General features: G+C 45.1%; 1 protein-coding gene across 4 annotated transcripts in view; it reads right to left on the reverse strand.

Moving 5' to 3' along the window:
* EP300 (EP300 lysine acetyltransferase) overlaps positions 1–17,254 on the reverse strand; it is a 520,590-nt gene that overhangs the window by 424,837 nt on the left and 78,499 nt on the right. For all 4 annotated transcript variants that reach the window (XM_086958296.1, XM_086958288.1, XM_086958278.1 and 1 more), the window contains exons 3-4: positions 4,841–5,017; positions 4,018–4,279 (exon numbers count right to left, since the gene is read on the reverse strand). In XM_086958296.1, the coding sequence (XP_086814422.1) occupies positions 4,018–4,279; positions 4,841–5,017 (439 nt within the window). The remainder of the gene's footprint in view (positions 1–4,017; positions 4,280–4,840; positions 5,018–17,254) is intronic.

Consider the following 17,254-nt stretch of genomic DNA (forward strand, 5'->3'; position numbering starts at 1 on the left):
GCCACCTCTCACCAGATCCCAAGACCTGGAACGAGCTCCCAATGGATATCAGATGGGCCACCTCCCTCAACATCTTCAGGAATACACTCAAGACTCGGCTCTTCGACTGAACAGAGCTGCTTGCCCCCCCACCCCACCCCCCAGCACCCTGAGAACCTCAAATGTGATTAGTGCACTTACAATTCCCCTGATTGATTGACCACATTGACACAAGGAACAGAGGTGGGGTGAGGCTGCTGTAATTGTTTGTGACTAAGTTGGAGGTTTGAAATGTCTTACCATTGTAGCGTTGCTTGTATTCCACCACTGTATTTGCTTTTGTACCTTGTCTGGGGGGGGTACAAATGGGGATGCAGGAAGCCATTTCCAGACTCATTCCCAGCATCCTCAATGTCAGGTGTTGACCTTTCTAGTAAAGGGAAACTTGGTCCACTGTTGCTCAGACTCTTTGGTTCTAGGAAAGTCCGAGTTTAAGATTGGCCCCAGGAAGTTCTTATCTCTTTCCAGTTTTTGAGAGGATTTCTCATAATTGACGAAGAACCCCAATTTGTCATGAAAGACTGACTTCACAACCCAATCATGCAGACAGGGGTATACAGTATTACCATTATTCTAAGATGTGCTGCCACAATGGCTAGACATTTCGTAAACGCTCTTGGCAACTATTTTATTCCAAATGGTAACATCTTAAATTGATAGTGTACCTTCTCCACTATGAATCAAAATAATGTTCGGTGTAACCTCTTCTCAAACCCACACTGAAGGTAAGAGAAAAAAAATAAGTGTAAAAAGAAAAAAACACACATGGTACTCACTGTTGACATATCAGCACCAATCTTAGCTAACAGCAAAACACAATTCATGGGTAAACTACTGACCAGGATAGTACAAAAAAGAGGAAGTGAAAACACTGGGAGCCTAAGTGAAGGAATGGAAACCTAATTAATGGAATGGAAATCCTAAAGGTCCTAGTAGTGTGTGCTTTTTAAAATCCTGTGAAATAGTTTGGCAGAAAGTACAAAATGTAAGTGGGTGAAATATATTCAACGGTGCCTGCATAAAATGAAGCTTTGTTGACCGTCAAAGTGCCACAACCGCTCTATTGCCACTTCCTTGCTCCAAACAGAAAAAAAAGAAAGATTCCAGCTGTCCCCTCAACTTTATGTTTCAATTGTGTCGCTGAATATATAACAAACAATTCCTGACTCTGGGTCAACACCCCCTCAACTTTGACCACAACACACAAACCCCACGCCCAGTAAAGCAGAAATAATTCCAGGTCTAACTTTCACTTTATCCATTACAGTCACAATGAGTCTCTACTACAACAGGAAAGAAAATGCTGGTCTCAAGCTCTAATCTAACCTATTTAGAGCACAAAAATCCTCCACTAAGCTAACCAACTTTTCCTATCCTTATTTGCTCCAAATGATCAGGCATCAAACCTCTGCATTTACAGTGGCTTTAGACCGCTCACTTCAGTTTCCATCATGAAGGTCAGTCTTTACTTTAACAGCTCTGATGGCTTTTTAATATGGGGCACTGCAGACTTAAACCTTCCTACTCAATGAGCTGAATACCGAATCTCAATGGAACAAAGCTGTGTGCTTAAATAACTATCAGACAAAACAATGCTTCCACACTTTCCGTCTCTTGTTAGGCAAAACATGCATACCAATTTATGATGCAAAACTGGAGATTGTGTTCTACTGCATGGACCAGGGCAGACTATAGACACTGAAGAGAAGCAATGATCAGGATAGTAAGATTTTTTCAGTAAATGAGACCTGTGAACAGCACAGGATTCTTTTGGTGTAGGACACCAGAAAATACTTTCTAATCTGATCCACATGATTCAAAAAGAACGGTGGACGATCACTAAGGGAGCCTAGAAGAACACAATTCAAAGTGGTGGGTTTTGACGAGCATGATTTTTTTTTGTGACCTTTCTTTCAAAGACCTCAGTAAGGCAATGAGGGTTGGAAATGAGGTGGAACAGTAGAGGTATTTAGATCGAGTCTATGCTTCATCACATATGTTATCTATACTGCACTGGCACTCAATAATAATCCAGATACCTAGATTAATGTTGTAAGATTCTGGATGATTGCTAGCATTCAGGGTTAAAATGGTAGATGACATTCTTCGATTGAATGTCTGGAATAGAATTATGAGATTGGAGTTGAAATTACAGTAGTGAAGCTATACAAAATAATTCCAGATACTACACCTCTTGTTCCAGTTTCAGGATGGACAAGGAATTCAGAAAAACTAAGCCATGGGTAACCGTTAGGCACACAATGCAGATAATCCCAATGTTATGAATGGGGTGTATGTCTTTCTTACCATTTTATATACAAGATATATGCTGGTCATTCTCACGTCACGCAGAGAATATATGCCCATAGTGGCCACATATGGCATCCTTCCCTTTCCCATGAACAGAATTATAAACTTTTCTGGTTGACGGCAAGCACCAAATGTATGCCCATTGAGCATGGTTTAAAGGCCCGTCAAGTTCATTTTATGCACAGAAGTTGAGCACACACACAAAATGTATAGGACACGTAATCACAATGGGCATTTCCATGCACGACCAGAGATTTATGATGCATGCCGTCTGCTCACACAGATATTGCTGGTCATGATCATATTGTGCGTGAGATAGAACTGACATACCCACACCATACAAGAGAAATGCTAGTGCACTGGATGTTTCAGATTCTGAATCATAGGAATTATCATTAAAATCAAAAGGCCTGTGTGCCTCTCCGGTTGCTTTATCTCAGGCATTTGAGACACTGTACTGCAAAAAAGAAAAGGCTGCGAGGCAACTGCCAGTACCAAGCATCATGGGTAGAGGAAGCTTCCTTGAAGGCAAAGGTGTTTATTTTCAAAATTTTACTATTTAAGCTGATCAGGCTGCATTTATCAACCAAGGGAGGTCAGATTTTTAATGTTCTGTACATTATATGCTGCAATGCAGTAATAAATATTCTCCTCTAACATTCCAACCGTCGAAATTTTGGAAAACGTAGATTAGAAATGCTTCTGAAGGGTGCTGCTCAAGGTTTTGACTTAAGGACAATGTCATCTTGTTTTCATTATTCTATGGACAAATATTTAATATGAAGCGTTCTGGAGTCAAAGAATACAGCAGCAAATGTTTTAAAATCAGTGTATTAATGAAAAATAAACTATGCAGAATTAGGTTTTTATTTGTGCTTTCCTTCTCCGGTCAGTTAGTGATCCTCAAAAGTGTATTTGGAAGCTGTGTGGGTGTTTTTCGTTTAAGTTACAGCCAGAAGGGCAATTGTGGGTTTGATAGAGGCGCAAGGAAAAATGTGTTTAGACTGATTAACAGGGTGGCAAGTTACACCAGTGGGTGAAAAAAACCGTACTGCTTTGATTCACGTCTAGTTGGCAGAGGAGCTCTTTGTACTGACTTTTTAAATACAAACATAGCTGGAAGCCTTCAGTTATTGTCCCTGGATCGTTCAACTCCAACAACGCAGAAGACCAAGTCCCTTGGGATTGTTGTCAGTGTTTATCAGGATGTCTACCTTTGCACCTATAGCACCTAGACTAATTTTCATACTGAAAGGGCAGGGGCCAAGGTTTACTTCCAGATCCCAATGCCAACTATTTAGAAAACAAACCTGATTTTCACTTCGCACCAGGACTGAAACAAGATACCAGGTCTTCATCCTCAAATGCACACCACCATAGGCTGTAGTTAAGAACAATCTGTTCACCAGGTCACACAGTATCTGTTCCACCAGGTCACAGAGTACATGTTGCCCTAGACAGTCTTTCACTTAGACTTCCCACTCACAAAAGGCTGGCATGAACGGCAATCAATACCTGTTCTCAAGCAGGGACCAAGTACACTGCCCTCAGTCCACCAATGGTGGCCATCTACCCCCCTTTATCCACAAGCGATAGCTACCCCTCTGCCCCCCACACCCTAATCACATCCCATTTTTGTTACTCCACCATCGAGAAGCAGCAACTCACCTTGGCAGGATTTGCCAGCTTGGCAGTGGGTCATGTGATTGAGGACATTCTTCATGGTGCGGCAGTGTGGGAGGTTGCACTGCCGCACCTCCCCATTGGCCTGCTCGCGTCGCTGACACTTGTGCGCATGAAGCAGGAGCACAAGCTGCTGCTGGATGAGTTTGCGCTTCTCTGGGTCGGCAGTTGGTGCTCCAGAGCCCATGCCTGGAGGGGCAGCAGAAACCATGCCAGCCTGCTGGACCTGAGGAGACTGCTGTTGGGCCTGCAGAATGGAGAAAGAAGAGTATAAACAAGCAGTTTTGATAGACTATCAGTTCCTCATTCCAAGCACACTAGAAGATAGTCAATAAAAGGAAGCAAGTAACAGAGTATGGAATCCCTTGCTGAGTGGTGCTGTAGATATCACTTGGGGTCTCCAAACCGGTCCTGGAGGGCCGGATCCATGCCAGATTTTTTGGATATCCCAATTGAGATACATGTAGTTATTTAAAAAATCTGGCATGGATCCGCCCCTCCAGGACCGGTTTGGAGACCCCTGCTAGAGTGCCCCGGATATCCCTTGCAGCCACACCTGCTGGAGGTAAAGAGTCCTGCTGTGAAAACTGAATCTGGGATAAAAGTCAGGATTTCATTTGAAGCAGCACCTTTTGGGTAGCCCTTAACCGGCTGTTGGAGTAAAACCCCATGGAGATTAAGAGCCCAGTACTGCTCCTACCAAGTTTGCTGCAAACCCCAATCCTAAGTGTAGGAACCGTCTTTAGATTTCAGCGCTGGAGGGGGATTAGATACAAACATTAACAGGAACACTCAGCATTGTACTCACCAAGGTCGCCAGACCCGTTCCAGGGACGTTTTTCTTGTCCATGTTGAACTGCGGTAAGCTGTTCTGCAAACCAGACTTGCTCTGCATCTGTGGCCCAAGTGAACCTGGTCCCATCTGTGGCCCTGATGCCTGACTGTACTGAGAGCCATAGGGGTTGGGAGCATTGACCATTGCCATCTGAAACAAAAAGCAATAAAGGCTCAGACAGATCTAGTGATGGTAGGCACAGATGCCTTCTAAAAGTAAAACATGTAAGGGAAAAAGGCTTCACAGAGAAAAACACATAATAGCTCAGTATTAGGGGGAAGGCTAATGAGGCAACCCCAACAGTTTTGCTGGTGCACCTCCAGAAGCCTGCTGCCATTTTCCAGGACTCAGACAAATCTCTGCAAATGCTCCACAGTTCCTAGAAACCATTTTATTACAGACAATTCAATGTCGCACAAACCAGCTTTTCCCACTTAACCCCTTCGACACTCATGACGAGCTGGGCTCGTCATGGTGTAGCCTCCTCGTACACTGATGACGAGCCCAGCTCGTCATGAAATAAAGTAAAACAGCAATTCCCAGCACAGGAGGGGAAAACGCCTAGCAGCCATGGAGTTAATTCCCTATCCTGCGCAAACCAATGTAATGCCACAATCAGACATTTGTAACTGCCCTTTAGAAGCACAACTGACAAAGCATTTACTGCTATGAAGCTGTAAAAATTAGTTAAACTGTCTTTAAACAGAAAGCCTACACAGTCACTCTTCCGATGAGTATTAAAGATTTATAAAAAAAAATACAAAAAAGAAAATTCCAAGGTAATCGACGAGAGTTCACAGTTATTTCTGCCACATACCAAACAAACTACACGGTCAGCCGGAGATGGGGTACTGTGGAACCATGGAGTTGGACATTAGGGTGAGACTATGGGAGTTACTACCAAGACATTGGCAGGGGGATTGTCATGCAAAGCCCCAAAGTATAAGTACACTGAGCAGGAGATGGCTCCATCAGGCCATATGCTAAATGTGGGTGGGCCTCTTAGAATTTTCCAGGTGGGGTGCCCTAATGTTCGGTGTTGGTAGACAAGGGTGCAAATTGAAAATGTCTGATAATTAACTCACAGAATTTAAAATTATGTTGGTCGCACCTGATAACGGGGGATTGAACTTCCCAGATTTTAAGTTGTATTTTTGGGCAACTTTCCTAGGACGCCTGCGGGGTCTACTTGGCACAGATAATAAACTTTATTTCTTTACTTTTATGTTAAATTCGGACTCTAACTTATTTTTGTTTAGGGTAAATGATCCTAATTATTTCAAAAGGGTGAAATTTAAGACTGCTAAGGATTTAGTTAAAATTTGGCGTAATATTTTGGTTTTCTGTCATACCTCTTTTTTTCACCCTAAACTCTTACTATGGGGGAATCCTGGCCTACCTGGAATTTTTGATGATGGCGCAACTAATAGCTGGGGTGCGTACGGTATAAAAACACTGGGGGACTTATATGGGGCGCAAGGTTTTTTGAGTTTTGAGTCACTTAAGATTTTATATAAGGCTACGGAATCTATGAGGTTTAAATACATACAATTATGATTTTTTTATTCGGAAGATGAAACTTTTTGAATTATTGGACTCGGATATTTGGGACTGTTTGTATTCTGACAAGAATAAATCTTTAATTAGTATTGAGTATAAATGTTTTAATGCGTATAAGGTTGCTGATTGCTCCAAGCTGGCGGGAAAGGAGTCAAATGTTGGGGATTAACATTACCCCGAATATGATTAACTTATCTCTTCGCAACAGCAATGGCTCCACTTCCTCTTCTAGCTTGAGGCTTCAGCAATTTAAAACTACCTGTATGCTGTATCATACCCCAGAAAAGATATCAAAATGGTCTACAAATGCCTTATATACTGAAAGAACTAAATGCCTTAAGTGCGCCCTTGCCGCTGCAGATTTGGAACATGTGTTTTTTTCGTGTCCCAAGCTATTCGAATTTTGGATGGCTGTGGACAAAGTAATGAAACAAAAATAGATTGGCTCCCCATCTCTTACAGCACCTTTAATTTTACTTGATATTTACTCTGTTAATGTCCCACAACAAACTCTAATCACTATTATACTGTCATGTGCCAAGTTAATAATTGCCTGCGCTTGGATCTCTCCTACTCCTCCACAAATCATGGAATGGTGGTCTCTCCTTAACGAAATTTGTGTGATGGAATCGGTTCTGGCCAAACAAAGAGGCACAAAATCGCTAATGAAATTTGAGAAAATTTGGGGCTCTTTTTGTAAGTGAAATCCAATATGTGTTCAAGTCGTTATTGTCTGCAACATTTGGTTTGGTTATACGGCTTTCCAGCTAGGATTTATATCTATGAATTCTTTATCAAAAGTAATTTTCATTCGGTCTACTTGAGTATTTTTTCTGTGTTGTCTTTCTTTTTGTAACAATGTGCATCTTCTGTTCTATGAGTCGCGATAAAAAATTAAAAAAAAAAAAGAATTTAAAATTATGTTAAGAGGAAAGGTTACAAAAGGCAATGCTAAAATGAAAGGGAAAAAAAGGACTAGGTGAGGAAATAAACAGGGATAAGGGAGTCTCTCCCCGTAAATGAAAAAAACAGGGAACAGTAAGTACAATGGATAAAGTGTAAAAATGAACAAGGTTTACATTAACGCAAATTAAAGGTGATATGAGGGCATTTCCATGTATATTAATGAAGAAATCTCAAGATTTACCTACTAACTCTTAAAGCAAACAGCTAAATGCAAAATTAATAATAATAAAAAAAAAATTGATTAGCCACTCGTGTAACGCAAAAAGAACCAATAATACTACAAGCATAGGCGCAGACCCTGTGCGGGAGAAATGGACCCGGAAAAGTTAGTAAGGGACCCAGGTGGACTCCAGGTACAGCAGTTCCGTAAGCACTGGGCTGGGTACCGGACTGATTAGGAGGCACAGGCAGATACAGTAGCGAGATGGACAGAATAACTGAGTAGCTGTGCAGAAAGTGAGGTATCGAAGACTTTCTGAAGGCAGGATTCTAGTGTGCTGTGCAAAAGGATTGAGGCACTGGAGTGCCCCTTGTAGGCATTATGCGCTATGAAGCAGGTCTGCCATTTTTTCTAAAAAGCACATATTCTGCATCTCGTAACGTAATGTTCATGAATCTAGGCCTGAAAAAAAGCAGATGGCAAGGGAGGACCGTGTAGAGAGAACAATAGATGCAGGACCCTCCCTGCTTGGACCACGGCCAGCAGGAGCAGTGCCATAGTTTGGAGTCATCCGAGTGCACAAGTTTGGAGTCATCCGAGTGCACAGTAATGTGTCCTGATCATCTAGGCACACTTCTGGTCTCCGGACTCTGCTTTCAGAATCCTGTAAAGCAACATGCTACACCCACTGACCCACACAAACACTAAACAACACAAACATATTAGTGGAGAAGTGTGGCTCAATGGTTGGAGCGGCAGACCGTGATGCAGAGGTCTAGCACGGGACCAGGGTTCAATTCCCTGCCTCAGCGGGTCTTGGGCTCAAAAATTCCACGGACCTGATAATTATCGCCTCGGTGCCTATTCCAATCATGGAGTCCCACTCTGCAACTCTGGGCAATAGCTTGCTTAATCTCCACAACGGCCCTCACAACACTAAGGATGCCTGGCCTCCACCTTGGGGGTGCCCAGGAGTGGACGCCTCACAGGGAAAGCCAGGATGGGTTCCACAGCGGTATTCGTACAAGCGCCTTGAGACCCTTGCGGGTGAGTCGTGCGCTATACAAGTATCAATTTACAATTTACATTTATTTCTGAACTCCAGGGTCACTCCTGCTCTTCACAAACAAACCACAACTTACGGTCAAACACCAGGCTATGATGTCCAGGCACAGTTCTGCTCTCCACACACCAACTACATACAGTCTTCTGAAGCACTGTCACGACCAACACACTCACTGGCACTTCCACATCCAGCTTTCTATCAAACAGCAGGTGACAGAGCCTCTGGCACACGCCTGCTCTCCACACACCATCCACAGCCCCTATTGAACAGTGAGGTATGCACACGAAGCACATCCTTCAGCTTTCAATCCAACAGTCTCACTCCTTGTCACTACATACCACCTGTAGTTTCTTAAGCAAGCTATAGCACCTCTCAAAACCTTTGGGTACACACCCGCTCAACAAATACCAACCGTATGAAACAATAGCCAATGGCCCCGAAACACCACCTCAACACACCAACTACCGATGTATATCAAAGAGCAGGGTATAAAAACTTCACAGGCATCTCCTCGGCAAGCACAGTTGTATACATAAGTGTACACATGTAACTTTAAAAGAGTGTGAAGATATGACAAGTTACACTGTGCCAAAATTGCACCCTCCTACTCAAAGCTATTCATTAGAGCCAGAGGACGAATAAACAGCAGAAGCCAGTTTGTGACACATATGAACACATGAAATGAGGCATGCTGATTTTGCCAAATTCCAATAAGATGTTTGTAGTCGCCATGAAACACAAACTTACCTAACAAAAGATGAAACACAAACGTACTTAAAACACTGTAGCACGTACAAAAAACAGCAGGAAAGACCTACACACAGATTATCTACCACTGCAAATGTAATATCAAGAAGCATGAAGCAAATACTAAGTTGCCTTTACACACAGAGGTTGGTGAAGATTCACACATCCAATCGATTTTCACCACACTGGTTTTGTAGCTGGTCTTTGCCCGCGTCAACCACTCAACAGGTTACCTTATTTGAGATAGCAGTGATGCTACACCTTGCAGTATATGTTGCTCTTAGTACTTCAACCTCCGAGATTTTCCTCCATCTCGATACAGTGGGAGTTGCATCTGTGGTTGTTTCTCCATTTGCGCCTAAAAGCAGTCTGTGGGACAGTGCAGTCTTGTGGAGGGTTTGAGAGGTATAGTTTGGAATTCTGGCAGAAAAGTAGAACTTCAAAACAAAATAGTGGCCAAACCTATGGCAACAACCAAAAAACGCCACAGGCTCTTCTGCAAGGACTTTTCTATTGCCCAATGCTGCCTTACACCGTGGGCCAGAGCTCTCTCCACCTATCAAAGACCAAGCATACACGCTTTACAGCTAATGCTTAGAAGCTCCTTATGCTGCACATGCTTTCAATGTTTCACATTTTTCCCAAGGTCGAGAGGGTTGATGCTTAAGGGTTCCCCAGATTCCAAGATCCAGTCTATACGGTCAGAGTTTAGCTGGAATAAAAGGAGCCTTAAATTGCACATACACACAAATAAAAAACAAGACGGCAGCACACCTATACCAACAGCAAGAAGATAAAAACAGTACGTGCAAAAGTGTGCTACAGAAGAGTATTTTTAATAAATATGAAGCAATTTCAAGAAAACATCTACACAGAATCAGGTGGTTCAAACGGCAATAACAAGCAATGCAATCTCACTGATAAAAATATATGCTAACCAGTGGGCAATTTTCCAATTAACAAATTGCAAGAAGGCCACTCTTTAAGTATGGAAGAAAACAGAACGTTATAGATAGATCAAACTGAGACAAGGATCAGACCACTTTTGAGGCACTAGGAAGCTAAATGTTCCTTTTACTGTATGAAAAGGGTGCTAACAATCTCCGGTTTACCACTACTAGGGGAGGGGGGGGGCGGGGGGGGGGGGACAATTCTTCTCAGAGTGGAGCTTCCAACACTGAAACCCTGTAAGACAATAATCATGAGACAGACCACCTCCACCCCTTTTGTTTCTCTTTCCAATCTTTATCGTCATGACAGAAAGAATGAATAGTTCTTACCTGTCGGTGTAGTTTTGCAGCTTGAAGATCTTTATGGATTCACTATGCTGTGCATATTACGCAATCTGGTGGTTGGGTCCTGAATCGTAATCTTTTTTCTCTTTTCACTTTCGGTGACGTAGGAATGCTTCCGGCAGAAGCGTCCACCCTTGGGCGCCATCTTCAGATTCTTTTTTTCTCTTTTGTGTCCTTGTAGTGAATCTATGGATATGATTGTTAATCCTTTTTCCAACGTAATTCTTTTCACGTATCTTGTAAGCTTCAACTTGCTTCCTATTCCATGTGTTTCCACCTTCTTCGCCAGCCTCATCTTTCTGGCGGAGGCGGGTGGGTTCGCTAGTGAATCCAGAAAGATCTTCAAGCTGCAAAACTACACCGACAGGTAAGAAACTATTCGTTTTGCAGTGTGAATCTTTCTGGATTCACTATGCTGTGCATAGATTTTGTAGCGGTTTTGTTACTTTTGTGGCGGCTGGGTGGAAGATGAGCGTTGGTTGTTGAATATATGTTGAAGCAGTCTTTGTCCTACTTGTGCTTCCTTGCTCATCTGTATATCCACGCAATAGTGTTTAGTGAACGTGTGCACTGAAGCCCATGTTGCCGCCATGCATATGACCTGAATTGGTGTGTTGGCCAGAAAGGCAATTGTTGCTCCTTTCTTACTGGTCGAGTGGGCCTGTGCCCCTCCTGTTAGCTCCTGCCCAGCTTGCTTGTGGCAGAATTGTATCGTTTGTGCGATCCATCGAGCTATGGTGTTCTTAGTCACTGGTTTACCCAGGTAACTGTTTGCAAAGGATACGAAGAACTGTTTTGTCTTCCTGTGTTCCTTCGTCCTTTCAATGTAGTGCATCACTGCCCTTCTTGCGTCTAGAGTGTGGAGCGCCCTCTCAGCGCTTGTTGTGGGGTTCTGGAGGAAGCTAGGAATTTGAATACTCTGATTCATGTGGAACCTTGACACCACCTTTGGCATGAAGTGCTGGTCTGTTCTTATCACGACCCTGTCACTGTATCGGGATGTAGGGTTCTTGCAGTTTTAGTGCCTGTAGTTCGCTCACCCTGCGTAGCAAGGTGATTGCTACCAGAAAGGTGCGTGAGGTATCTTACCACCGTTCATTCCTTGGTCAGCTTCCTCTGCAGCTTTTTCTTGCTTCACCATTGAGTGAATCTTTTCCATTTTGCCCCATAACATTTGCGTGTGCAGAGCCTCCTTGCCTCTCTCAATACCTGCAGGGTGCTCTGTGGGAGCTTTAGGTGTGCAAACTCCAAGTCCTCAGGAGCCAAGCCGCTAGGCTGAGGCCCTCTGGCTCTGGGTGTAGAATTTCTCCGTTCTGCATGGAGAGTAGGTCCTTTCTTTTTGAGAACGTGTGGGGTGGACCCTGCGTCATCTCCATAATCTGTGAATACCAGGTCTCCCTGGCCCATTAAGGTGTCACCAGGATCATTGTCATGTTGCTTATCCTGCACTTGTTGAGCACCCTGGGGATCAATGGTATCGGGGGGAAAAGCGTAGGCAAATGTTTTTGACCAGCTTATTATCCATAGGGCATTCCCCTGAGATTGTTCCTCTGGTTGTCTGGATGCAAAGTACTGGCATTTTGCATTTTGGCAGGTTGCAAACAGTTCTATTGTTGGGGTGCCCCATCTCCTGAATAGTGTCTCTGTTTCATGATTGTTGAGTTGCCACTCCTGGGATGCTGAAGTCTGCCTGCTGTAGTATCAGAAAAAGGGTAAACCCAATGGAGTCACTGGGACCTGGGTATTTAGCGTTAAGAAGAAGGGGTCCCAGTAAGAAGGACGTATGAATAGAGAAAATTTAAACAAAGTAAATCGAAATAAGTGCATCTATAATGTTTTATTCACATTATAGGGAAAAGTATTCAAAACCAAATGTACAATACACAGTTGTATCGGTGCCCCTGGGGGTAAGGGGGACGTGCAGTCGTGAGGGTAGTGTGGGGGGGATAGTGACAATAAAAACACGTATTATTCAGACATTATCATGAGTTCAATGTCGAATAAACAGCATAGAGATACTGAATCAACATAAAAGTTCAAAGTACACATGCCCCAAAGTCCATACTGTACGAAATTTGGGGTAGGAGGAGGCTGTGTTTGAGGTGAGAAAGTCGACGTTTCGACCCAAGGAAGCCAGGAATCAGTAAAATCCTTGCAGGTGGGTCTTCATCAGGACGGGAAGAGGGTAGTGGGGCAGGCAACCTGATTTTATCAGTGTTGGTGGGTTATATTAATTTGTTGAGGTCGATATAAGCATTCAATCTTGAAAAGTAAAGTACATATCCCACATGGGTAATGAGAAACGATCCGGGTGCTGGGCAGGGGGGAACCACTCCAAGTATCGATTTCCTTGAAATCAATCTCGTGTCCCCGTTGCAGGAAAGGATTAGTCAGAATCCGTAACCGGTCTGTGGCGATTTTGTCGAAGCGCAGCGTCTCTCTCGGCTGTCTCGAGGAGGAGCCAATCCGCCTCCACATTGTCCTTCCCTGGTAGGTGTATGGCCAGCAGATCTATTTCGAGTGGTATTGCCCATCTCCATATTTCTTGCGCTAGGCTGGACAGAGGGAACAACTGAGTCCCTCCCTGCTTGTTGATGTAGAACATCATTGTTGTGTTTTCCGTTTGTATCAAGACCTTCCGTTTATACAGCTGTTTCTGGAAGGACTTCAGGGCGAGTAACACGGTCTTCAGTTCCAGGTAATTGATGTGTCTGACCGCATCCACTTGTTTCCACAGAACCCTCTCTCTGAGCCTGTTCATGTGTGCGCCCCATCCCTTCTGGGATGCGTCTGTGGTGATGGTCACTGTTGGGTTTGGTGGAGTTAGAGGCTTCCCTACTGTAATGTTCTTCTTGGTCCACCATCTCATCTCTTCCTGCACTTCGTGCGTTACAACCACTAGATCCTCCCAACTTCCTGAAGCTTGTGACCATTGTTGTTGCAGCTATTCTTGGAGTGGCCTCATGTGTAGGCGTACATTGGGGACCAGGTGTATGCAGGACGCCATCATCCCCATGATCTTGCTTGCTGTCCTCACTGTCAGAGCTTGCCCCTTCTGGTAGTGGCGAGTCTCCCTTAGTAGGCTGAGTGTCCTCCTTTCGCTGGGTAACACCCTGCATTGGATTGTGTTGATCTGAGCCCCCAGGAAGATCTTTACCTGCTCTGGCTCCATTGAGGATTTTCCCCAGTGTATGGAGAATCCCAGGTCCATCAGTCTGTTTGTGACTCGCCGTGCATGTTCCTCACATGTTTGGCGAGAGTTCGCCTTTATCAGTCAATCGTCGAGGTAGGGGTACACGTGGATCCCCTCTCTTCGCAGATGTGCGGCCACTGCTGAGAGGCATTTTGTGAACACCCTTGGAGCAGACTTTAGCCCGAAAGCCAGGGTTGTGAATTGGTAGTGATCCTAGTTTACTGTGAATCTTAGCATGTGCTTGTGCTGCCTGTTCACTGGTATGTGCAGGTATGCATCTTTGAGGTCCAATGTGGACATGAAATCCCCGTCTCTTATTTGTGGTATGACCTCCTGTAGGGACGTCAGCTTGAATTTTTGAGTCTTTATATGTTTGTTTAGGAAGCGACGGTCCAGGAAGGGTCTTAGCCTTTCGTCCACTTTTGGTACCAAGAAGTAGTTTGAGTACACTCCCTTGTTCCTTTCTCTGAATGGGACCGGTTCGATGGATTCCTTTCGGAGGAGTTTGAGCTTCTTCTCAGCGCAGTGTTAGCGCCCTTCCAGAGTGCTCTTTTTTCTTTGGTCTCCTGCTTGGCAGCCTCTTTTCCAACTCTATGCAGTATCCGAACTGTACGATATTGAGTATCCACTTGTCTGTGGTTATTTTTCTCCATTCCTGGAGGAAAAATCTTAGTCTGCCGCCCACTGGTGTTACATGTTCCTTTGTGTCTTGTCCGTGTAACCCTCTCCCCTTTGCTTTTCTCCCGGAGGGCTTGAGTGGGGGAGCACATCCTTGAGTGGGGGGGAGCACATCCTTCCATGCGAAGTCACTTAGAGGGGGGTTGCTCACCGCCTCTCCTCTGGCCTCGGCCGTTTCCCGTCCCGCGAAAGGACTGGCCCCGGTTCTGGTACTGCCAGGTCTGCTTCTGCTGGCCCTGCGGGCCCCGATTGTCACCCTGGTGGAACGCCTGGTGCAATGTTCCTGGCAGGTTACCACCTCTTTCGTTTGGCCTCCTTGCCGGAGTGCCTCTTCTCGTCCCTCTGAATTGCAGGGCCCCCATGGACCTTGCTGTTTCGTTATCCTTCTTCAGTTGGGAGAGCTTCTCATCAACCAGGGCGCCGAAAAGCGATTCTTCGTTGAATGGAGTGTTCAGGATGTTGTTCTGAACCTCTGTCTTGAAGCCGGGGATCTTGAGCCAGGCTTGCCTTCTCTCTGTGATTCCTATAGCCATCAGTCTGCTGGAGGTTTCTGCTCTATCCAAGGCTGTCTTCAGGCACGAGTTTGCAATGTTTTTTTCCTCTACTATGAGGTGTGTGGCTCTCTGCTGGAATTGCTCTGGGAGGTGTTTTAGCAATTGCCCCACCTCGTCCCAATGTTGATATTGGTGCCTGTTCAGGAGAGCGTTGGAGTTTGCCACCCGCCAGTGCATTGCAGCGTTTTTCGATTTTTCTGCCTGTCAGGTCCATCCTCCTGCTCTCCTTGTCAGGTGGTGGCCCAGATGTTGTTGGGACGTTGGCCCTTCTCCTGGCCGTTGCAGCGATAATTGAGTCTGCTGTGACAGACCCCTTGATGTAGGGAGGGTCCTTCTTCTCCGTCCTTGGGTGTGACGGATTTGCAAGTGGCTGGTTCCTTGAACGCTTCCTTCGCGTGGTCCATGACACTTCAACATGGGCAGGAACTGGCTCCTTGTCTGCGTGGGGAGCAAGGTTTCCAGCAAGAAATCTGCTTTAGGCTTTTCTTCCTCCAATTTAACCCCATAAGCTGCTGCTGCCTTCTTGATGACCTCATTGTAAGCCCGAATGTTATCCGGCGGCGAAGGCCTCGAGGGGTATGTCTCCACATCCTCCTCAGGGTTTTCGGCATCAATGTCCTGCCAGTCCAGGTCTTGAGCCATCGAGGATCCAGAGTCGTAGCTCGAACGCTGATCCCCATATTCCCCCTCTGTGTAATAGAGGTCTTCCTCTTCTCCCTGATCCGAGGGCTCCGGAGTTTTCGGCGTCTCTTCGGCGTCAAACTCCTCCTGCTCCTCTACCTCGGCGACAGCCGTCCCAGGCTTCGAGGGGATCCTGTAGCTTCTCATCATTTCTTCGAAGTCTTTCTTCCTCTGGAGAATGTTAGCCATCTCGGCCTCGAGCCTTCTTTTCTTCCTCTCCATCTGCGCGACATGCTCGGCGTCGAGCGTTTTGGTCACCCTCTTCGATGGCGTTGTCTACGTCGAAGTGGTTTTCGACTCCTACCTCGAAGTTCCTTTTTCGGGGACCTGCTTCGACGACCTTGGCTTTTCGCTGGTCTGCGCCTTCTGGGAGTCCTTTCGGAGGATGCAGCTTCGGTCGTCGAGGTTTTCGGCGCCGGTGCTCCCTTCGAGGCTCTAGACTCTGATTTTCGAGAGTCTGCCTCAGGCCTTCGAGGCCCTGTCGAGGGTTTCGGGGTCGTAGACTCTCCTACCTGGTCTGATGTTTACTTATCGGTCTCTACGACCGTGGAGATATGTGGTCCTTCGGCGATGTTGTACCGTCGTCGGTGGAGAGACCCAGTTCGTACAGCGACTGTGCCTTGTACTTGCCCTGCATCGTGTGGTGAGCTATCCTCTGCTTCACTCGAATCCGGAGTGTCTTCGGTGTGAAGACGGAGCAGGCGTTGCAGACCATGCTCCCGTGGTCGACAGGCAGACAGAGGTTGCAGACCAGGTGCTGGTCTTTCTGCGCGTACTTGTGATGGCAGAATTTAAAAAGTGTATTGTCCATTACATCTTTTTTAAGTACTCCCTGGCCATAAAGATCTACGTTCACCAACAGATTAGTGCTTGCACCTGTGACAGGCCAACTGAATTGTACTCTCTTGTTCATGTACACCTTCCTCCCTGGAAAGATTGCTGCAGTCTACCAGGTACCAAACGTGAAATAACCTATACAGTCATTTTTAAACAAAAAAGACTTAATTCTAAATAAGAGCATATGTATAAAGTTATCTAGAAATGGGGCACTGTTTGTCAAGTGAATTCAAAGTTGTTATTCAACCAAAAGACATACTCTGTCACTGTGGCAGCAGTCGCTGATCAGGAGGCAGAAACACACAACACACGGATAACACAATCACAAATTCCTACTCTCAAAATAATATTTATGGTGGGAAAGCTGAAAACCACTGAAGATTACATCCACCCTAGTGCAGCTTGTGCCACTAAGCATTCTCATGCGCCTTATGGGCTTCAAGAATAGGATGCACTATATTCAACGTCTTTAAATTTTGTGCATCCTTTAAAAGGCATTAACCTAAATGCTTCTGGGGGCCGACAACTTTGGCACAATGCTTCACTTAGTTCCCTGAAGAAAAATAACCACTTCACCTAAAAGTGACACTCATTCCAGACAAAATTGCCATCAATTTTTAATAAGCGTTGGCTAAGCCAATAGTTCTTGC

Source organism: Lissotriton vulgaris, chromosome 1_1 (genome assembly GCF_964263255.1).
Source record: "Lissotriton vulgaris chromosome 1_1, aLisVul1.2, whole genome shotgun sequence".
Classification (NCBI taxonomy): domain Eukaryota; kingdom Metazoa; phylum Chordata; class Amphibia; order Caudata; family Salamandridae; genus Lissotriton; species Lissotriton vulgaris.